The 23,528-nt window shown below is 43.1% G+C and overlaps 1 protein-coding gene across 1 annotated transcript in view; it reads left to right on the top strand.

Annotated features, from left to right (window-relative positions):
* Window positions 1-23,528, top strand: part of TSNARE1 (t-SNARE domain containing 1) — a 355,693-nt gene that overhangs the window by 123,421 nt on the left and 208,744 nt on the right. Inside the window, exon 6 of the mRNA XM_058177145.1 lies at window positions 19,509-19,599. Coding sequence (XP_058033128.1) covers window positions 19,509-19,599 — 91 coding nt within the window. The remainder of the gene's footprint in view (window positions 1-19,508; window positions 19,600-23,528) is intronic.

Raw genomic sequence — 23,528 nt, forward strand, 5'->3', positions numbered from 1 at the left:
AGCACTGGATGGAAACTAATCAAGGAGAGAAGCAACTTAGAAATAAGGAGAAATTTCCTGACAGTGTTGTGACCTAGGCCCAAGTAGTTATTACCAGACACAATCAGTCCTAAACAAACATATTTTATTAGAACAGCTGAGAATTACTTCATTCTCAGCTTAGTCCAAATTAATTCCAAATCAAAGTCCTTCAGAAAAAGTCCTTCGGCCTTATCACAAACCTTTGTCTTCTTTGGCACCCTGCCAAAGGCTTTTCTCGGCAAAACCCCATGAAGTTCAGAAACAAGAGATACTGACTAGAACCAAATGTAGCAATGTTGCTTTCCTACAAAGAGCCCAAGAGCCGTTGCTGCTCTTTTAAGCCTTATGGGAGGGGCCAATCATCATTTGGCCTTACTCCCGAGTTGTCCTTTTTGCTTTAGCTGCTCTTGCCTTCTGGCAGCTCTTCGCATGCGTTCACTAGGAACAGGCTCCTCCTATTCCTCTGCCTCTCTGCTGTCCACCTCTGGAGGCTCCGGAGTCTATGCATCGCTCCCAGATGTCTCTGGCCCCATTTCTGTCTCAGATGCAGAGCCCTCGTCCGGGCCTTCCCCTGACTCCAGGACTGGCCCATTGTCCTCTCCAGCCTCCTCACTGTCCGACTCCGCTGCCAGCTCCGCAGGCTGCTGGCGGACCACAACAGACAGTGAGAACAATAAACTAGTGGAATGACTTGCCTCCAGAAGTTGTGGATGCTTTTAAGAAGAGCCATTTGTCTGAAATGCTATAGGGTCTTCTGCTCAAGCTGGGGGGTTATATTAGAAGGCCTTTGAGGTCCCTTTCCAGCTTTATTCTGATTTATTTATTTATTTTATTTTATTTTATTTGCATTTATATCCCGCCCTTCTCCGAAGACTCAGGACGGCTTACACTATGTCAAGCAATAGTCTTCATCCATTTGTATATTATATACAAAGTCAACTTTTTATTGCCCCCAACAATCTGGGTCCTCATTTTACCTACCTTATAAAGGATGGAAGGCTGAGTCAGCCTTGGGCCTGGTGGGACTTGAACCTGCAGTAATTGCAAGCAGCTGCTGTTAATAACAGACTGTCTTACCAGTCTGAGCCACAGAGGCTCTAATCAAGGAGAGGAGCAACCTGGAATTAAGGAGAAATATTTTAACAGTATCCAGTAGATCAGCTTGCCTTCAGAAGATGTGGTTGTTCCATCACTGGAGTTTTTTTAAAAAAAGATTGGACAACCATTTGCCTGAAATGGTAGAGAGTTTCCTGCCTGAGCAGGGGGTTGGACTAGAAGACCTCTAAGGTCCCTTCCAACTCTGTGATTCCATTATATCAGTTACCTTTTTTATGGCTTGGTTTCATTTCACAGTTTTTGTTTCCTCGCCTTGTTGTAAACCACTTTAGGTTTTATTGGCGGAGAAAGTTCCTGCAGATACTTTAATAAATAAATGGATTGGGGTTGTTAATGGAGGAAACCATGTTTGTAGTTTATGTTCTAGTGAAGTGCTTCCAAATATGATTATATGATGGCAGAGGCCATCGAAGACTCAAGGTGAAGGGGAGAAAGAATAATTTATCTCCCACCCCAGGGTTGGATTTAGTACATGAAGTGAAAAAGAAGAGCAGAATTTAAAGACGATTTCATAAAAATAACTTTTTAGAATAGGATAGGATAGGATAGAATAGAAGAGAGAAAATAATGGAATAGGATAGGATAGGATAGGATAGGATAGGATAGGGAAAATAATGGAATGGAATGGAATGGAATGGAATGGAATGGAATGGAATGGAATAGAATAGAATAGAATAGAATAGAATAGAATAAGTGTGATTAGACACACAAGGAATTTTTCTTGCTGCATATGCTCTCAGTGGATATAAAAGAAAAGATACGTTCATCAAGACTCATAAGCTACAATACTTAGTGATAGTCACAGGCAGTGGTGGGATTCAAGTAATTTAACAACCGGTTCTCTGCCCTAATGATTTCTTCCAACAACCAGTTTGCCAAACTGCTCAGAAAGTTAATAACCGGTTCTCCCGAAGTGGTGCGAACTGGCTGAATCCCACCACTGGTCACAGGTACAAATAAGCAATCAGGAAACTATCAATATCAATATAAATCGTAAGGATACAAGCAACAAAGTTACAGTTGGAGGATAGGAACAATGAGATGATAGTAGTGCAGATTTAGTAAATAGATTGACAGTATTGAGGGAATTATTTGTTTAGCAGAGTGATGGCATTTGGGAAAAAACTGTTCTTATGTCTAGTTGTTCTGGTGTGCAGTGCTCTGTAGTGTCGTTTTGAGGGTAGGAGTTGAAACAGTTTATGTCCAGGATGCGACAGGTCTGTAAATATTTTCACAGCCCTCTTTTTGACTCGTGCAGTATACAGGTCCTCAATGGAACGCAGGTTGGTAGCAATTATTTTCTTTCTGCAGTTCTAATTATCCTCTGAAGTCTGTGTCTCTCTTGTTGGGTTGCAGAACCAAACCAGACAGTTCTAGAGGTGCAGATGACAGACTCAATAATTCCTTTGTAGAACTGGATCAGCAGCTTCTTGGGCAGTTGGAGCTTTCTGAGTTGGCTCAGAGAGAATATTCTTTGTTGTGCTTTTTTAATGACGTTTTTGATGTTAGCTGTCCATTTTAGGTCGTGAGATATGGTAGAACCTAGAAATGCGAAGATCTCTACTGTTGATACTGTGTTGTCTAGTATTGTGAAGTATGGGAGGGTTCCTCCTAAAGTCCACCACCCTTTCTACGGTTTTGAGCGTGTTCAGTTCCAGATTGTTCCAGTCGCACCATGAGGCTAGTTGTTCAACCTTCCGTCTGTATGCGGATTCATCATTGTCTTGAATGAGACCGATCACTGTTGTGTCATCTGCGAACTTCAGTAGCTTAACAGATGGATCGTTGGAGATGCAGTCATTGGTATACAGAGAGAAGAGAAGTGGGGAGAGCACACAGCCTTGGGGGGCCCCTGTGCTAATTGTACAGGTATCTGATGTGATCCTGCTTAGCTTCACCTGCTGCTTCCTGTTTGTTAGGAAGCTTGCATCAAACTTCCAATATTCCTTGGCCTGATGTTCATTTTGTTGCGTTAATGCTGAGGAGCACGTTTTGAGTGACACGTTTATAAGAAATAATCACATTATATTGATGTGTAGGCAGGTGGTGGGTGTGCATATATTAACCTTGCTTACCTATCCTTCCCATTTGTACTTTTTGGTACCCTGGGCTGGGTTTAAAATGAATAGTCCTTACTTTTGTTTTTACCTTTGATCATCTTTCCTCTTGAAATCGGCATATGTAGCATTAAGATGACTTTAGTGAAATGATTGCATGGGACACAAACCTCGGTCACATGAAAAAAGATGGATAGGCAGGGATGGAAGGGGGGAGGAAGGAATGGGCTCTGGTGGCTCAGACTGCTAAGACAGTCTGTTATTAACAGCAGCTGCTTGCAATTACTGCAGGTTCAAGCCCCACCAGGCCCAAGGTTGACTCAGCCTTCCATCCTTTATAAGGTAGGTAAAATGAGGACCCAGATTGTTGGGGGGGGGCAATAAGTTGACTTTGTATATAATATACAAATGGATGAAGACTATTGCTTGACATAATGTAAGCTGCCCTGAGTCTTCGGAGAAGGGCGGGATATTTATTTATTTATTTATTTATTTATTTATTTATTTATTTATTTATTTATACCGCCCTTCTCCGAAGACTCAGGGCGGTGTACAGCCGATAAAATGACAAGAAACCTAACAAATTAAAATAAAATAACAAGTTTAAAAAACTGATTCAATCACTGTAACATTAAAATATTAGCTAAAATTTATCAGAACTAAAACCTAGGTAAAACCCTATAAAAAACCCACTAAAATCCCCATACTAAAATCAATCAGGCTAGCCCCGCTTGGTGAAAAAAGAAAATCTTGAGCTCGCGCTTAAAGGTCCGGAGATCAGGGAGGAGTCGGAGTCCCACCGGCAGCTCATTCCATAGAGCCGGGGGCCCCACAGAGAACGCCCTTCCCCTGGGGGCTGCCAGCCGACATTGACTAGCCGACGGCACCCTAAGAAGACGCTCCCTGTGGGTGCGCACTGGACGTACCGGACAATGGGAGGTAACTGTCGGCAGCAGGCGGTCCCGTAAATATCCTGGTCCAATGCCATGGAGCGCTTTAAAGGTGATAACCAACACCTTGAAGCACACCCGGAAGACCACCGGCAACCAATTCAGCCTGCGCAGGAGAGGTGTTACATGGGAGCTACGAAGAGCTCCCTCAATTCCCCCGCGCGGCCTCATTCTGCACCAGTTTGAGCCCGGGTGCTCCTCAAGGGGAGCCCCATGTAGAGAGCATTGCAGTAATCCAGACGGGAAGTGACGAGGGCATGAGTGACCATGCATAACGCGTCCCGGTCCAGGAAAGGGCGCAATTGGCGAATCAGGCGAACCTGATGAAAAGCTCCCTTGGCGACAGCTGTCAAATGGTCTTCTAAAGACAGCCGTGCATCCAGGAGAACGCCTAAATTGCGCACCGATTCCCTGGGGGCTAACGATTCACCCCCCACAGTCAGCAATGGGGTAAGCTGACTGTGCCGGGACGCCAGCATCCACAGCCACTCCGTCTTGGATGGGTTGAGTCAGAGCCTGTTCGTCCCCATCCAGACCCGAACAGCCTCAAGACACCGAGTCATTACATCGACGGCTTCGTTGGGGTGGTTCGGGTTGGAGATGTACAATTGAGTATCGTCAGCATACAGCTGACAGCTGACCCCGAAACCACGGATGATCTCTCCCAGCGGCTTCATATAGATGTTGAACAAGAGGGGTGAGAGAATCGACCCCTGCGGCACCCCACAAGTGAATTGCCTAGGGGTCGATCTCTGCCCCCCTGTCAACACTGCAAGCGGTCGGAGAGGTAGGAGGAGAACCACCGTAAAACGGTGCCTTCCACCCCCAAGCCCTCCAACCGCCGCAGCAAGATACCATGGTCGATGGTATCGAACGCCGCTGATAGATCTAACAGGACAAGAACAGAGGAACAACCTCTGTCCCGTGCCCTCTGGAGATCAATGACCAACACGACCAAAGCCATTTCTCGCTGTACCCAGGCCTGAAGCCGGACTGGCACGGGTCTAGATAAACAGTTTCCTCCAGGTACTGGGGAGTTGCCAAGCCACCACACTCTCTACAACCTTCGCCAGAAAGCGAAGATTGGAGACTGGATGATATTAGCCAAAATAGCCGGGTCCAGGGAAGGCTTCTTAAGGAGGGGCCTCACCACCGCCTCTTTCATATAAATGCAAATTTAAAACAAAAAGGAAGGAATAGAATAGAATAGAATAGAATTTTATTGGCCAAGTGTGATTGGACACACAAGGAATTTGTCTTGGTGCATATGCTCTCAGTGTACATAAAAGAAAAGATATGTTCATCAAGGTACAACATTTACCGCACAATTGATGGTCAGTATATCAATATAAATCATAAGGAGGGGAAGGAGAGGGAGGGGAGAGAAAGAGGAAAGAAGGATGGAAAGAAAAAGAAAAGGAATGAAAGAGAAAGAAACAGTGGGAGAAAGGGAGAGAGGGATGAAGGAAGGAAGGAGGGGAAAATGAAAGTAGAAAGGAAAGAGAAGGGGGAGAGGGAGAGAAACAGGAAGGAAGGGGAAGGAGAGGGAGAGGGAGGGGAGAGAAAGGAAAGAAGGATGGAAATAAAAAGAAAAGGAATGAAAGAGGAAGAGACAGTGAGAGAAAGGAAGGAGAGAAGGATGAAAGAAAGAAGGAAGGAAAAAAAGGAAGGAGGGGTAAAATGAAAGAAGAAAGGGAAGAGAAAGAGGGAGAGAAACAGGAAGGAAGGAAAAAAAGGAAAGAAGGGATGAAAGAGGAAGGAAGGAAATAAAAAGGAAAAGGAAGGGAAGGGAAAAAGAGGGAGAGGGAGGGGAGTGAAACAGGAAGGAAGGAAAGATGGAAAGAAAAAAGGAACAGAACAAGAGGGAGGAAAGGAAAGGAAAGGAAAGGAAAGGAAAGGAAAGGAAAGGAAAGGAAAGGAAAGGAAAGGAGGAAGGGGCCAGCATTTTGAGAAGTTACCCACTGTTGCGTTCTTCTTAGAACTGAGAGTAAACCTTGAATGTCTTCAATGCCACCTAATTATTTTTTGCCTCCAGCCGGACTCTCCCCTGTCCTAGTCCACTACCTTTAATCTACACACTAAAAGTAGCTGCCATTGTAGTATATATACACAGCGTTATATACTCTATTGCCCATTGCCGGTTCCAAACTTTTCTTTAAAAACAGTTGGTGATGTTTCCATCTGGATCCCTGTATTGGCTTGACCGTGATGGCTTCCAAATCTTCTTCCGAGTTTATGGTTCTACGCTGTTTGATCAAACGTGCAAATATGATTTGTAGGCATTGATTTTTTTTCTCTCTCTCTCTCTTATTTTAGCATCGCTAGTCCATCATTTCTGACACCCTATTCCTTTCTTCGGCCTGGTAGCTATTGATTTTCCTATTTCCCGGACCCAATCTGAAAGCCGAGAGCAAGCTGGGACCTTGAATGATGGCTCTCTAGCTTTGAAGGCTACCTTCAGAACGTTATGCCTTCATTATAGAATAGAATAACAGAGTTGGAAGGGACCTTGGAGGTCTTCTAGACCAACCCCCCTGCTTAGGCAGGAAACCCTACCCCACTTCAGACAAATGGTTATCCAACATCTTCTTAAAAACTTCCAGTGTTGGAGCACCCACAACTTCTAAAGGCAAGTCGTTCTACTGATTAATTGTCCTCACTGTCAGGAAATTTCTCCTTAGTTCTAAGTTGCTTCTCTCCTTGATTAGTTTCCACCCATTACTTCTTGTCCTGCTGTCAGGTGCTTTGGAGAATAGCTTGACTCCCTCAAGCTGATGTGGAGCTGCTTATGATGTGGAGCTGCTTAATGGACAGGATGCAAAGTGTCCAAGTCACCTCATTGCACATTTCCTTATCCCATTGATATTTTCCACGTGTTGGCCAATGTGACGTGGACATGAAGATGAGGGTGTAGATATGGACACATCAAGACATTCAAACATATTTTCCAGGACCTACATGGCTGCTCTTCCAAGCTCTAGTTTTTGATGTATTTCTAGACTCCTTGTTTCTTTATGAGGATGATCTGTAAAATAAAGAGTATAAGATATAAAAGAATGGATAAAATCTAAAACCAAACGGCGGTACAGGTTCCTCGACTTATGGCCACAATTGAGCCCCACCAGGGATAAAATCCAGCAGGTTCTGACAGGTTCTGGAGAACCGGTAGAGGAAATTTTGAGTAGATTGGAGAACTGGCACATACTACCTCTGGCTGATCCCAGAATGGGGTGGGAATGGGGTTTTGCAGTATCTTTTCTCTGGAGAGGGTTGGGAATAGAGATTTTGCAATATCCTTTCCCCAGGAGTGGGGAGGAATGAGGATTTTGCAGTATCCTTCCCCTGGAGTGGGGTGGAAATGGAGATTTTGCAATATCCTTTCCCCAGGAGTGGGGAGGAATGAGGATTTTGCAGTATCCTTCCCCTGGAGTGGGGTGGAAATGGAGATTTTGCAATATCCTTCCCCCAGGAGTGGGGAGGGAATGGGTTTTTTGCAGGATCCTTCCCCTGCCACGCCCACCAAGCCACACCCATCAAGCCACACCACGCCCACTAAGCTATGCCCACAGAACCGGTAGTAAAAATATTTGGACTTCACCACTGAGCCCCACTCCACCCAAATTTTTGTCGCAAAGGGAGACATTTCTTAAGTGAGTCTGACTCCATTTTATGACTCTTGTTAAGTCAGGACATTTTGGCAAAGCGAATCTGGATTGCCTGTTGATTTGGCTTGTCAGAAGGTCAGTGAAGGGGATGTACGATGGTCATAAGTGTGAGTCAGTCAGGAAGCGTCTGAATTTTGATCACGTGATCATGGGAATGCAACAACGACCGTCAGTGTGAAAAACGGTCATGAGTCCATTTTTTTCAATGCCATTGTCACTTCGACCCATCACTAAACCAACTTTTGTAAATTGAGGACTTTCCGTATCTGTTTCATTCCTTAAGAAACTCCTTCGAAGGATGGAGAAAACTGGTTTGTCAACAAACTTACTATATCCCTCACATCCTGGACATAAACTGTTTCAACCCCTACCCTCAAAACGACGCTATAGAGCACTGCACACCAGAACAACTAGACACAAGAACAGTTTTTTCCCAAAGGCCATCACTCTGCTAAACAAATAATTCCATCAACACTGTCAGACTATTTACTGAATCTGCACTACTATTAATCGTCTCATAGTTCCCATCACCAATCTCTTTCCACTTATGACTGCATGACTATAACTTGTTGCTGGCAATCCTTATGATTTATATTGATATATTGACCATCAATTGTGTTGTAAATGTTGTACCTTGATGAACGTATCTTTTCTTTTATGTACACTGAGAGCATATGCACCAAGACAAATTCCTTGTGTGTCCAATCACACTTGGCCAATAAATTCTATTCTATTCTATTCATAAATTCTATTCTATTCTATTCTATTCTATTCTATTCTATTCTATTCTATTCTATTCTATACACTGAGAGCATATGCACCAAGACAAATTCTTTGTGTGTCCAATCACACTTGGCCAATAAAATTCTATTCTATTCTATTCTATTCTATTCTATTCTATTCTATTCTATTCTATTCTATTCTATTCTACTCTACTCTACTCTACTCTACTCTACTCTATTCTATTCTGTGTTGTACCCTATGATTCTTGATGAAGGTATCTTTTCTTTTATGTACACTGAGAGCAGATGCACCAAGACAAATTCCTTGTGTGTCCAATCACACTTGGCCAATAAAGAATTCTATTCTATTCTATTCTATTCTATTCTATTCTATTCTATTCTATTCTATTCTAATTTCTTTTATGTACACTGAGAGCATATGCACCAAGACAAATTCCTTGTGTGTCCAATCACACTTGGCCAATAAATTCTATTCTATTCTATTCATAAATTCTATTCTATATAGTTTTATCAAGATTTTAGTCTTGCGCCGGAGTTATGCACAAAACCTCCTGGATGTTCCTTGTGATTTATGATAATGTCTTATCGGTGCTTATCTGCAGATTATTTCTGGAGGGGAAGGAAAGAAAAATATGAAAATTGTAGGTCCCGAAAGCTAATAATTCCATTTTTCTATCTTTTTTTTTAAAAAACCCACTTATGTACTTTTCTCTACAATGGGCAGTTGTGAAGGCATTTTTTTCCCCAGCCTAAAAATGGCTTCAGAAAATTCAAGAGATGACTGCCCTCCATGAAAAAACTGCATTTTAATATGTTTATTAGTTTGGGAAAGGAAAATTAGGGAAGGAAACCGAAAATTGCAACGTGAACAAAAATTCACAAAAAAAGAGCCGAGCGGAATTGCTTTAAGAACCACATACGACTTAACGTGTCAGAACCTTTTTAGTTATTTTTTAAATTCTTTGTTGGAAGTAAAACAGCAATGACATTTTGATAACGGGTCTTGTTCCTCATCGGGCATATTTGGGAATAATCAGCAGTTTAGAAGGTTAATTTATATAGAAGGCTTTTTTCATTATATATCTAAAAAAAACAAAACAACCTTACAGGAAGTCCTCGACATATGCCGACAATTGTGACCAGGGTTTTCACCCTTAAGCAAGACGGTTGGAAAGTGAGTTACGTGCAATTTTTACACCCTGTTTTACCCTGGTTGTTAAGCAAATGGTTGTGGCCATTAAGTGAATTGTGTGGTTGCAAAAGTGGATTTGTTCCTCCATGAACTTGTTGGAAGCCACAATTACCGTGTTTCTCTGAAAACATGACCCACCCCAATAATAAGCCGAACCTTAATTTTCGGGGGGTGGGTGGGGCTAATCTTACCGCTACACCGAAAATTAGCCAGGGGATGGGCGTGGCCAGCATGAGTGGCGGCACTGGCGGTGTGTGTGTTTGGGTAACTGTCCAGCAGCAGCTGCAGCCCGCTGGCCTCTTGGCGCAGTGCAAATATTGATTTTGCCCGGTTTTTTCTGGGCAAAGTGCTTCTGCTTGTTCGGCTGCTTCCCCGAAGCCGGCAGCTCCACAGGAGCTGCTCTGCTTTTTCCCTTTTTTTGGGAGGCTTGCAGGAAGCTTTTTGGCTCACGGGAGGAAAATGGGGAGGGGGGATTTTGCTTCCTGTTGTGTCTCGTTCGCTTCCCCCGCAGCCGGGCCCGTCTTATCTGCTTCCGAACGCTGAGGAATGTCCTAGCATGCCTCCCGGCCCCAGCCCTGGCTCCATGCCCAGACAGGCCGAGGAAGAAGAAGTGCCTCCAGCCCACAGCCCTGGCTCCATGCCCAGGCAAACGGAGCAACTAGACCCCTCCCCCTCCCCCACAGCATGTGAGCCTGAGGAAGGTCAATTACCAACAGCTGGAGACTGGAGTGACCCTTGCTTCAGGAGAATTGATAGGCGGCGTCAACAGAAGGAAGGGAGGGGCAGGCCTGGATAAGTGCTGAGTCATGGAGCCACACCCCATGGCCTATATAAAGGATCTGCTTTCTGGCATTCTCTGAGTCAGGCAAAGTCTACCTTATATTGCTGAAGTCACTTTCTGGTCTCCTGACTGCCTTGAGAACTTTGCTAGGACTTTGGCAGAGCTGCAGAGGCACGCCTGATTCGGATTTCCCTGACCCGGCCGTCAGCGGAGGAGTGGGACACGACACTGCCTGTCATCCATTCCTCAAGCTCAGCATCGACTGAGGGAAGGACAGCGTTTGTGACCCAGGCCCAAGTGGTTATTACCAGACCCAATCTGTCCTAAACAAACATATTTTATTAGAACAGCTGAGAATTACTTCATTCTCATCTTAGTCCAAATTAAGTCCAAAACAGAGTCCTTCAGAAAAAGTCCTTCGGCCTTATTACAGACCTTTGTCTTCTTTGGCATCCTGCCAAAGGCTTTTCTTGGCAAAGCCCCAGGAACTTCAGAAACAAGAGACAAGAGCTAGAACCAAATGTAGCAACATTGCTTTCCTACAAAGAGCCCAAGAGCCGTTGCTGCTCTTTTAAGCCTTATGGGAGGAGCCAATCATCTCCTGGCCTTACTCCTGAGTCGTCCTTTTTGCTTGAGCTGCTCTTGCCTTCTGGCAGCTCTTCGTATGCGTGCACTAGGAACAGGCTCCTCCTGTTCCTCTGCCTCTCTGCTATCTGTCTCCAGAGGCGCCGGAGTCTGTGCATCGCTCCCAGATGGCCCTGGCCCCATCTCTGCCTCCGACACAGAGCCCTCGTCTGGGCCTTTGCCTGACTCCAGGACTGGCCCATTGTCCTCCCCAGCCTCCTCACTGTTCGACTCTTCTACCAGCTCCACAGGCTGCTGGTGGACCACAACAGACAGGAAGCAAAATCCCCCTCCCCATTTTCCTCCCATTCACCAAAAACCCTCCATTCCAAATGTTGAAGGTTCAGAATCGAGGCAACGGTGCATCCACGGCATGTCCAGCTCACCAAATCTGGCTTGTTGCATCTTCAAAAAAGTAAGACCGCCTCGAAAATAAGCCCAAATGTTTATTTTTCAAGTCTAAAACATCACAAGAGTGCCGGTCAGCTGGCTGGTGCGCGTGGGAGTGGTGGAACCTGGAGGAGCAGCCTTCTGTCACACATGCACAGGCCGGCACCCAACCTTCCGGGTTGATGTTGCGTGCATGCGTGATGGCCAGCTATTTGTTGGGCGTGCTTCCATGTCGGTATCCAGGTGTTCAGGTGCCGGTTTGCGCATGCATGATGGACCGACGCTCTTCCGGGTATCAGCACTCCCACACGTGTGAAGGCCAGTAGGGCCGCGCATACCTTGCGGGATGGTTTTGTGTGCCACTTCCGGCAGCAGGCCAGCAAGCGGGGATGTCAAAGGTTCGTCATCACTGTCCTAGGTGATCTCTAAGCTTGCTTGTTTTTTTACATATGTTTCATTACCAAATAGAACAGAATAGTATAGAATTCTTTATTGGCCAAGTGTTATTAGGCACACAAGGAATTTGTCTTTGGTGCATATGCTCTCTCAGTGTACATAAAAGAAATAGAATAGAATAGAATAGAATAGAATAGAATAGAATAGAATAGAATAGAACAGAACAGAACAGAACAGAACAGAACAGAACAGAATAATTTATTGACCAAGTGTGATTAGGCACACAAGGAATTTGTCTTGGTTCAAAGGCTCTCAGTGTACATAAAAAAATAGAATAGAATAGAATAGAATAGAATAGAATAGAATAGAATAGAATAGAATAGAATAGAATTCTTTATTGGCCAAGTGTGATTGGACACACAAGGAATTTGTCTTGGTGCATATGCTCTCTCAGTGTACATAAAAGAAATAGAATAGAATAGAATAGAATAGAATAGAATAGAATAGAATAGAATAGAATAGAATAGAATAGAATAATTTATTGGCCAAGTGTGATTAGGCACACAAGGAATTTGTCTTGGTGCATAGGCTCTCAGTGTACATAAAAGAAATAGAATAGAATAGAATAGAATAGAATAGAATAGAATAGAATAGAATAGAATAGAATAGAATAGAATTCTTCATTGGCCAAGTGTGATTGGACACACAAGGAATTTGTCTTGGTGCATATGCTCTCATTTACATAAAAAGACAAGATACCTTCATCAAGAATTCTAAGGCACAACACTTAATGATAGTCATAGGGTACAAACAAGCAATCAGGAAACTTTATCAATATAAATTGTAAGTATACAAGCAAAAAGTTACAGTCATAAGTGGAAGGTGATGGGTGATGGGAACGATGAGAAGATTAATAGTAGTGCAGACTTAGTAACTAGTTTGACAGTGTTGAGGGAATTATTTGTTTAGCAGAGTGATGGCCTTCGGGAAAAAACTGTTCTTGTGTCTAGTTGTTCTGGTGTGCAGTGCTCTGTAGTGTCGTTTTGAGGGTAGGAGTTGAAACAGTTCATGTCCTGGATGCGAGGGGTCTGTAAATATTTTCACAGCCCTCTTCTTCATTCGTGCAATATACAGGTCCTCAATGGAAGGAAGGTTGGTAGCCATTGTTTTTTCTGCAATTCTAATTATCCTCTGAAGTCTCTGTCTTTCTTGTTGGGTTGCAGAAGCATTCACAAGTTCTAGTGGCAAGCTGTTCCACTGGTTAATTGTCCTCACTGCTAGTAAGTTTTTCCTCAATTCCAGGTTGCTACTCTTCTTGATTAGTTTCCTTCCGTTGTTTAGTATTGTGACAGGTGGAAGTATGGAACGGTTTCTCCTAAAGTCTACCACCATTTCTACGGTTTTGAGTGTGTTCAGTTCCAGATTGTTTTGGTTGCACCACAAGGCTAGTCGTTCGACCTCTCGTCTATATGCGGGTTCCTCATTGTCTTGAATGAGACCAATCACTGTTGTGTCATCTGCGAACTTCAGTAGCTTAACAGATGGATCGTTGGAGATGCAGTCATTGGTATACAGAGAGAAGAGAAGTGGGGAGAGCACACAGCCTTGGGGGGCCCCTGTGCTAATTGTACAGGTATTTGATGTGATCTTGCTTAGCTTCACCTGCTGCTTCCTGTTTGTTAGGAAGCTTGTGATCCACTTACAAGTCTGTAATATATATATTATATATTATATTATATTATATTATATCATATATATATAAACTATATGCTTTAGCAGGTTGTGCAAAACTAGGCCATCTCTTTGGCCTGCAGCACAACCACTGTGGAAAAGTTTGTGAGGCAGAGGAACTGACACCACAACGGAAGGGTGTTGCTGGGTGTCATGTTGTTGGGTGCTTAAATTGTGTCTCCTTCCATCAAAACAACTCTCCGGGAGGTGAATTTTCAAACCCATTTGTAACCCGGTTTGTGGGGCGATTTAGGAAACCTTTATGCCTCCATAAGAAACTTGTTTTCCGAGCTACGCGTATGAGGAAATGGACAATGGATGTGAGCACAGAGGAGCTTTTATCCACCGAGAGAAAATATTGGGGAAAGAAAGCTAGAAAGGCCAAAGCGCGAAAGGAACTGAATTCTGCAGGGATAAATTGAAAGGCACAAAAGGAAAAAAATAATAATCTTTTGTTGGCTACATCAGTGGTTAAAAAAAAAAAGAGAGAGAGAGAGAGATCAAGATTGTCCTGATGCTTGCAGAAGACGGTAAGATAGCCAATACAGGTTCTCGACCTCTTCTTTGCTTCGGCCTCCTTTCAAAACAGACCTGAAAAATTGACAGAAGGAAGAAGCGGTAATCCATAAAAAGTCCAGGAAAGATTGAAGGGTGCCTGCTTGCCATGAATTTACTTGCCATGAATTTACTAGTGTTCCAATATCTCAGGGGCTGCCACAAAGAAGAGGGAGTCAAACCAGGGGTGAAATCTAATTTCTTTTGCTACCAGTCCTGTGGGCGTGGCCTGGTGGGCGTGGCCTGGTGGTCATGTGACGTGGTGGGTGTGGTCAACTTGTAAAATGTGATGAAACTTGCTTAGCAACCAAAATTTGGGGCACAATTGTGGTCCTTCCTTCCTTCCTTCCTTCCTTCCTTCCTTTCGTTCCCTCACTTCCTTCCTTCCCTCCCTTCCATTTCCTTCCTCCCACCCTTTCTTCCATTCTCTCCCTTCCTATTTTCTTCCTTCCTTCCTTCCTTCCTTCCTTCCTTCCTTCTTCCTCTTTCTTTCTTTCTTTCTTTCTTTCTTTCTTTCTTTCTTTCTTTCTTTCTCTCTCTCTCTCTCTCTCTCTCTCTCTCTCTTGTCTCTCTCTTTCCCTTCCTCTTTCCTTCTCTTTTTCTCTCTCCCTTCCTCTTTCCTTCTCTTTCTGTCTGTTTCTCACTCTCTCACACACACGCAAACACACACACACACACACAACCTGGTCTAAACAGAGCCCTTCCCGGGGAGTTTTCCTGCCGGGACGCTCCTGGCAGCAGCAACAGTGGCAGCGCGGCAGCAGCAGAGCTTGCCTGGGCTCCCCCCCCGAATCCCAGAACTGCGCTGCGCCAGGGAGTTCTCCCACATAGATGCCCCCGGCAGGAGCAGCAGCTGCAGAGCTTTTTTTATTATTATTTTTTGCATTTATATCCCGCCCTTCTCCGAAGACTCAGGGCGGCTTACACTATGTCAAGCAATAATCTTCATCCATTTGTATATTATATACAAAGTCAACTTTATTGCCCCCAACAATCTGGGTCCTCATTTTACCTACCTTATAAAGGATGGAAGGCTGAGTCAACCTTGGGCCTGGTGGGGCTTGAACCTGCAGTAATTGCAAGCAGCTGCTGTTAATAACAGACTGTTTTAACAATCTGAGCCACCTGCTTGCCTGGGCTCGCTCCCCCCCCCATCCCAGAACTGCGCTGCACCGTGGAGTTTTCCTGTGCAGCCACGGTGCCAATGGTGGCAGCAGCGGCAGAGCACACCCTGCCCTTCAGGGACCCGAAGGTGGGTTGCTTGGCCCAGAAGCGGCGCGTTCTCCATCATGGGCTGGATGCGGGGTGGGAGGGGAAGCCAAGTGGACAGCAGTCAGCTAAAGTGTCGTGTCCCACTCCTCCGCTGACGGCCGAGTCAGGGAAATCCGAATCAGGCGTGCCTCTGCAGCTCTGCCCAAAGTCCTAGCAAAGTCCTCAGAGCAGGCAGGAGACCAGTAAGTGACTTCAGCAAGATAAGTTCGACTTTGCCTGACTCAGAGACTGCCAGAAAGCAGATCCTTTATATAGGCCATGGGGTGTGGCTCCATGACTCAGCACTCATTAAGGCCTGCCCCTCCCTTCCTTCTGTTGCCTCCGCCTATCCAATCTTCTGATGCGAGGGTCATTCCAATCAGCTGTTGGTAATAAACCCTCCTCAGGCTCACATGCTGTGGAGGAGGGGGAGGGGTCTAGCTGCTCCATTTGCCTGGGCATGGAGTCAGGGCTGGGGCAGGGAGGCATACATTCCTCCGTGTTCGGGAGCAGATAAGAAGGCCCCGGCTGCTCTGAGGGCGGTCAAGACACAACACAAAGGGTCCGCAGAAGCCAAACGCAAAAGTCAAGCACACCACACCCAAAAGGCAAGCGAGCCTTGCAGGTCCCCCGCTGAGGTTGACCACAGTGGGTCTCCCTCCCCACCCCAACTGCCAGCATTGGCTTACTTTATAGATCCTCTCCCTGCAGCCATGCTTTCTTCGGTTTCTGCCTTCCACGTGGCCTTCCGCTTGTCTGCCTTCACTCATGGCTGCGGGCCGCAGATTGGTTGGGAGGTGTGGCCAGCTAGAGATTTGCTACCGGCTCTCCGAACCAGCCCCAATCTCCACTACCTACTCGGCCGATCCGGTCCGATCCGGTAGCATTTCACCCCTGAGTCAAACTATTCATTAATAATAATAATAATAATAATAATAATAATAATAATAATAATAATAATAATAATAATAATAATAATAATAATAATAATAATAATAGAATAGAATAGAATAGAATAGAATAGAATAGAATAGAATTTTTATTGGCCAAGTGTGATTGGACACACAAGGAATTTGTCTTGGTGCATATGCTCTCAGTGTACATAAAAGAAAAGATACGTTCATCAAGGTACAACATTTACAACACAATTGATGGTCAATATATCAATATAAATCATAAGGATTGCCAGCAACAAGTTATAGTCATACAGTCATAAGTGGAAAGAGATTGGTGATGGGAACGATGAGACGATTAATAGTAGTGCAGATTCAGTAAATAGTCTGACAGTGTTGATGGAATTATTTGTTTAGCAGAGTGATGGCCTTGAGGAAAAACTGTTCTTGTGTCTAGTTGTTCTGGTGTGCAGTGCTCTATAGCGTCGTTTTGAGGGTAGGAGTTGAAACAGTTTATGTCCAGGATGCGAGGGATCTGCAAATATTTTCACGGCCCTCTTCTTGATTCGTGCAGTATACAGGTCCTCAATGGAAGGCAGGTCCGATCCGGTAGCATTTCACCTCTGAGTCAAACTATTCAATAATAATAATAATAATAATAATAATAATAATAATAATAATAATAATAATAATAATAATAATAATAATAATAATAATAATAATATTCTCCAAAGCACCTGAGGGTAGAACTGATCAAGGAAAGAAGCAACTTAGAACTAAAGAGAAATTTCCGGACAGTTAGAATAATTAATCAGTGGAACAACTTGTCTGCAAAAGTTGTGAATGCTCCAACACTGGAAATTTTTAAGAAAATGTTGGATAGCCATTTGTCTGAAATAGTGTAGGGTTTCCTGCCTGGGCAGGGGGTTGGACTAGAAGACCTCCAAGGTCCAACTCTGATTTTATTATTATTATTATTATTTACTTACTTACTTTCATTTATTTTATTATTTTCTTTCTTTGTTTATTTATTAGAATAGCATAAGAACAGAGTTGGAAGGGACCTTGGAGGTCTTCTAGTCCAACCCACTGCTCATGTAGGAGATGTATACCATTTCAGACAAATGGTTGTCTAGTCTCTTCTTAAAAATGTCCAGCAATGAAACACCCACAGTTTCTGAAGGTAACTTCTGTTCCAATAGTTGATTGCTGTCACTGTCAGAAAATTGTTCCTTATTGAATCTCTCCTTGATAAGTTTCCATCCATTATTCCTTGTCTGACCTTCAGGTGCTTTGGGAAATAGCTTGACCCCCTTCTATCTGTGGCAGCCCCTCAAATATTGGAAGATGCTCTCCTGTCTCCCCTGGTCCTTCTCTTCCCTAGACTAGCCAGGTCCAGTTCCTGCAACCGTTCTTCATATGTTTTAGCCTCCAGTCCCCTCATCATCTTAGTTGCTCTTCTCTGCACTCTTTCTAAAGTCTCAACTTGTAGTGACCAAAACTGGATGCAGAGTTCCGGGTGGCATCTTACTATGGTTTTTATGAAGCAGCACTCACAAACTTGAATTTGAGATTGTGGAAGCTGATCAGAAACCGCTATTGTCATGATCCACATGTGAGCATCTGGGTTTGATGCAGTCCACCATTCTTCATTGTGTGTCTCATTTAGCAATGTTGTTGCTGAGTAGAATAAAATACAGTAGAATAGAATAGAATGTGAGTAGAGTAGAGTAGAGTAGGTAGAACAGAATGAGATAGAATAGAATAGAATAGAATAGAATGAGATAGAATAGAATGAGATAGAATAGAATAGGAGTTAAATAGAGAGTAGAATAGAATAGAATAGAATAGAATAGAATAGAATAGAATAGAATAGAATAGAATATAGATTAGAATAAAATAAAATAGAGTAGAGTAGAATGTAGAGTAGAGTAGAGTAGAATAGAATAGAATAGAATAGAATAGAGATTAGAATAAAATAGAGTAGAATAGAATGTAGAGTAGAGTAGAATAGAATAGAATAGAATAGAATAGAATAGAGATTAGAATAAAATAGAGTAGAATAGAATGTAGAGTAGGGTAGGGTAGAGTAGAGAGAGTAGAGTAGAGTAGAATTAGAATAGACTAGAATAGAAGGAAGAGTAGAGTAGAGTAGAAAAGAATGAATTAGGAATAGAATAGAATAGAATAGAATAGAATAGAATAGAATAGAATGTAGATAGGGTAGAGTAGAGTAGAGTAGAGTAGAATAGAATAGAGTAGAATAGAGTAGAATAGAGTAGAATAGAATAGAATAGAACAGAATACAATGTATAGTAGAGTAGAGTAGAGTAGAATAGAATAGAATAGAATAGAATAGAATAGAATAGAATAGAATAGAATAGAATAGAAGTTGAATAGAGTAGAGTAGAATAGAATAGAACAGAACAGAACAGAACAGAACAGAACAGAACAGAATAGAATAGAATAGACTCTAGATTGGACCTTGGAGGTCTTCTAGTCCAGCCCCCTGCCCATGCAGGAGACTCTATACCATTTCAGACAAGTGACTGTCTAGTCTCTTCTTAAAAACCTCCAGTAATGGAGCACCCACACTTTCTGAAGTCAAAGCTGTTCCATCAGTTCGTTGTCGTCGCTGTTAGGTTATATCTATGTTACTTTCTTCGGCTCCAAATAAGATAGTTTGCCATCGGTGATGTTTCTTCAGCTTCCTGCTCTCACTTGACCTGGCTTTTCCGTTTTCTGTCCTTGCCCACGCCACTTCAGTGTTCTGAGATCAGCCAAGCTGCACTAAGTGCTGCTACCTCATATCACCTTTGAAAAATCAGTATCCATTCTTCACTTTTTCCTGAGTGTCTGTTTAACGTTAAGTAGGAGCAGAGGGATGTGAAAACGTAGCCCAAATGGTTCTTCCAACACTGACATCTGAAAGGACTGATTTTCTTTTATGAGTGAAGATCTCTCTAGGCTTTTAGGGATGGTTGTTAAAATAGCATTTGGGCTTTTATTGGTAGAATGACAGGATGGGGCTATGGCTGGAGGTCAAAATGTTCCTGAAAGTGCTCTAAGCATTTCTCTGGAATTGAGCTGGACTCTATGGCTTCCATCAAGGTTGACCTTTCTCCCTTTTTTTTTTTTTGCAGCCACACAACTCAACAAGAGACCAACAAAACCATCACTACGTGCACAAGTGCTATCCGACAGTTGTCCGAGGGCATCAGAAGCTCTTCCAGGGTGAGTTTGGAAACTCTCAAGTGACTTCAAGAGGATTCAGTGTTGGAGTTTACAAGCTGTACTAAGCTAAGAGTAGTGTTGTGCCTCGTCCGCTTTCCCCGCAGCTGGGCCCATCTTATCTGCTTCCGAACGCTGAGGAATGTCCTAGTATGCCTCCCGGCCCCAGCCCTGGCTCCATGCCCAGACAGGCCGAGGAGGAAGAAGTGCCTCCAGCCCCCAGCTCTGGCTCCATGCCCAGGCAAACGGAGCAACTAGACCCCTCCCCCTCCCCCACAGCATGTGAGCCTGAGGAATGTCAATAACCAACAGCTTCAGACTGGAGTGACCCTCGCTTCAGGAGAATTGATAGGCGGCGGCAACAGAAGGAAGGGAGGGGCAGGCCTGGATAAGTGCTGAGTCATGGAGCCACACCCCATGGCCTATATAAAGGATCTGCTTTCTGGCAGTCTCTGAGTCATAGAATGTAGAGTAGAGTAGAGTAGAGTAGAGTGAGTAGAATAGAATAGAACAGAATAGAATAGAACAGAATGAGAATAGAATGAATAGAATAGAATAGAATAGAATAGAATAGGAGTTAAATAGAGTAGAGTAGAATAGAATAGAATAGAATAGAACAGAACAGAACAGAACAGAACAGAATAGAATATAGATTAGAATAAAATAGAGTAGAGTAGAATGTAGAGTAGAATAGAATAGAATAGAATAGAATATAGATTAGAATAAAATAGAATAGAGTAGAGTAGAATGTAGAGTAGAGTAGAGTAGAATAGAATAGAATGTAGAGTAGAATAGAATAGAATAGAATAGAATAGAATAGAATGTAGAGTAGGGTAGGGTAGAGTAGAGAAGAGTAGAGTAGAGTAGAATTAGAATAGACTAGAATAGAATGTAGAGTAGAGTAGAGTAGAATAGAATGAATTAGGAATAGAGTAGAATAGAATGTAGAGTAGAGTAGAATAGAATAGAATGTAGAGTAGGGTAGGGTAGAGTGGAGAAGAGTAGAGTAGAGTAGAGTAGAGTAGAATAGAATAGAATAGAATAGAATAGAATAGAATAGAATAGAATAGAACAGAATGTAGAGTAGAGTAGAGTAGAGTAGAATAGAATGAATTAGGAATAGAATAGAATAGAATAGAATAGAATAGAATAGAATAGAATAGAATAGAATAGAATAGAATGTAGAGTAGGGTAGGGTAGAGTAGAGTAGAGTAGAATAGAGTAGAATAGAACAGAATAGAACAGAATAGAATAGAATGTAGAGTAGAGTAGAGTAGAGTAGAGTAGAGTAGAATAGAATAGAATAGAATAGAATAGAATAGAATAGAATAGAATAGAATAGAATGAATTAGGAATAGAATAGAATAGAATAGAATAGAATAGAATAGGAGTTAAATAGAGTAGAGTAGAATAGAATAGAATAGAATAGAATAGAATAGAATAGAATAGAATAGAATAGAATAGAATAGAACAGAACAGAACAGAACAGAACAGAACAGAACAGAACAGAACAGAATAGAATATAGATTAGAATAAAATAGAGTAGAGTAGAATGTAGAGTAGAATAGAATAGAATAGAATAGAATATAGATTAGAATCAAATAGAATAGAGTAGAATAGAATGTAGAGTAGAGTAGAGTAGAATAGAATAGAATGTAGAGTAGAATAGAATAGAATAGAATAGAATAGAATAGAATAGAATGTAGAGTAGGGTAAGGTAGAGTAGAGAAGAGTAGAGTAGAGTAGAATTAGAATAGACTAGACTAGAATAGAATAGAATGTAGAGTAGAGTAGAGTAGAGTAGAATAGAATGAATTAGGAATAGAATAGAATAGAATAGAATAGAATAGAATAGAATAGAATAGAATAGAATAGAATGTAGATAGGGTAGAGTAGAGTAGAGTAGAATAGAATAGAGTAGAATAGAGTAGAATAGAATAGAATAGAATAGAACAGAATACAATGTATAGTAGAGTAGAGTAGAGTAGAATAGAATAGAATAGAATAGAATAGAATAGAATAGAATAGAATAGAATAGAAGTTGAATAGAGTAGAGTAGAATAGAACAGAACAGAACAGAACAGAACAGAACAGAATAGAATAGACTCTAGATTGGACCTTGGAGGTCTTCTAGTCCAGCCCCCTGCCCATGCAGGAGACTCTATACCATTTCAGACAAGTGACTGTCTAGTCTCTCCTTAAAAACCTCCAGTAATGGAGCACCCACACTTTCTGAAGTCAAAGCTGTTCCATCAGTTCGTTGTCGTCGCTGTTAGGTTATATCTATGTTACTTTCTTCGGCTCCAAATAAGATAGTTTGCCATCGGTGATGTTTCTTCAGCTTCCTGCTCTCACTTGACCTGGCTTTTCCGTTTTCCGTCCTTGCCCACGCCACTTCAGCGTTCTGAGATCAGCCAAGCTGCACTAAGTGCTGCTACCTCATATCACCTTTGAAAAATCAGTATCCATTCTTCACTTTTTCCTGAGTGTCTGTTTAACGTTAAGTAGGAGCAGAGGGATGTGAAAACGTAGCCCAAATGGTTCTTCCAACACTGACATCTGAAAGGACTGATTTTCTTTTATGAGTGAAGATCTCTCTAGGCTTTTAGGGATGGTTGTTAAAATAGCATTTGGGCTTTTATCGGTAGAATGACAGGATGGGGCTATGGCTGGAGGTCAAAATGTTCCTGAAAGTGCTCTAAGCATTTCTCTGGAATTGAGCTGGACTCTATGGCTTCCATCAAGGTTGACCTTTCTCCCTTTTTTTTTTTGCAGCCACACAACTCAACAAGAGACCAACAAAACCATCACTACGTGCACAAGTGCTATCCGACAGTTGTCCGAGGGCATCAGAAGCTCTTCCAGGGTGAGTTTGGAAACTCTCAAGTGACTTCAAGAGAATTCAGTATTGGAGTTTACAAGCTAAGCTAAGAGTAGTGTTGTGCCTCGTCCGCTTTACCCGCAGCTAGGCCCATCTTATCTGCTTCCGAATGCTGAGGAATGTCCTAGCATGCCTCCCGGCCCCAGCCCTGGCTCCATGCCCAGACAGGCCGAGGAGGAAGAAGTGCCTCCAGCCCCCAGCTCTGGCTCCATGCCCTGGCAAACGGAGCAACTAGACCCCTCCCCCTCCCCCACAGCATGTGAGCCTGAGGAATGTCAATAACCAACAGCTTCAGACTGGAGTGACCCTCGCTTCAGGAGAATTGATAGGCGGCGGCAACAGAAGGAAGGGAGGGGCAGGCCTGGATAAGTGCTGAGTCATGGAGCCACACCCCATGGCCTATATAAAGGATCTGCTTTCTGGCAGTCTCTGAGTCAGGCAAAGTCTACCTTATCTTGCTGAAGTCACTTTCTGGTCTCCTGCCTGCCTTGAGAACTTTGCTAGGACTTTGGCAGAGCTGCAGAGGCATGCCTGATTCGGATTTCCCTGACCCGGCCGTCAGCGTAGGAGTGGGACGCGACAAGTAGACAACCTACAGTTAGGGGTCTTCTGGATTTCTTTCCCCCCCATGTCATCCCTCTGCTAAACATTTAACTCCCATGGCACTGTTTTAGGCAGGGGGTTGGACTAGAAGACCTCCAAAGTCCATTCCAACTCTGTTATTCTAAGATTCTAATCTCCTTCTGATCAGGTAAAGAGGTATCAAGGGGTTAGGAAAATAACCTGCCCCCCTGGGTCCTCATTTCACCCACCTTGGAAGAATCGAAGTCTGGTGGCTCAACGGACTAAAACTGTCTGTTATTAACACAGCTGCTTGCAATTACTGCAAGGTCAAGTCCCACCAGGCCCAAGGTTGACTCAGCCTTCCATCCTTTATAAGGTAGGTAAAATGAGGACCCAGATTGTTGGGGGCAATTAAGTTGACTTTGTATATAATATACAAATGGATGAAGACTATTGCTTAACACATTGTAAGCCGTCCTGAGTCTTT

The sequence above is a fragment of the Ahaetulla prasina genome, chromosome 3 (assembly GCF_028640845.1).
Source record: "Ahaetulla prasina isolate Xishuangbanna chromosome 3, ASM2864084v1, whole genome shotgun sequence".
Lineage (NCBI taxonomy): Eukaryota > Metazoa > Chordata > Lepidosauria > Squamata > Colubridae > Ahaetulla > Ahaetulla prasina.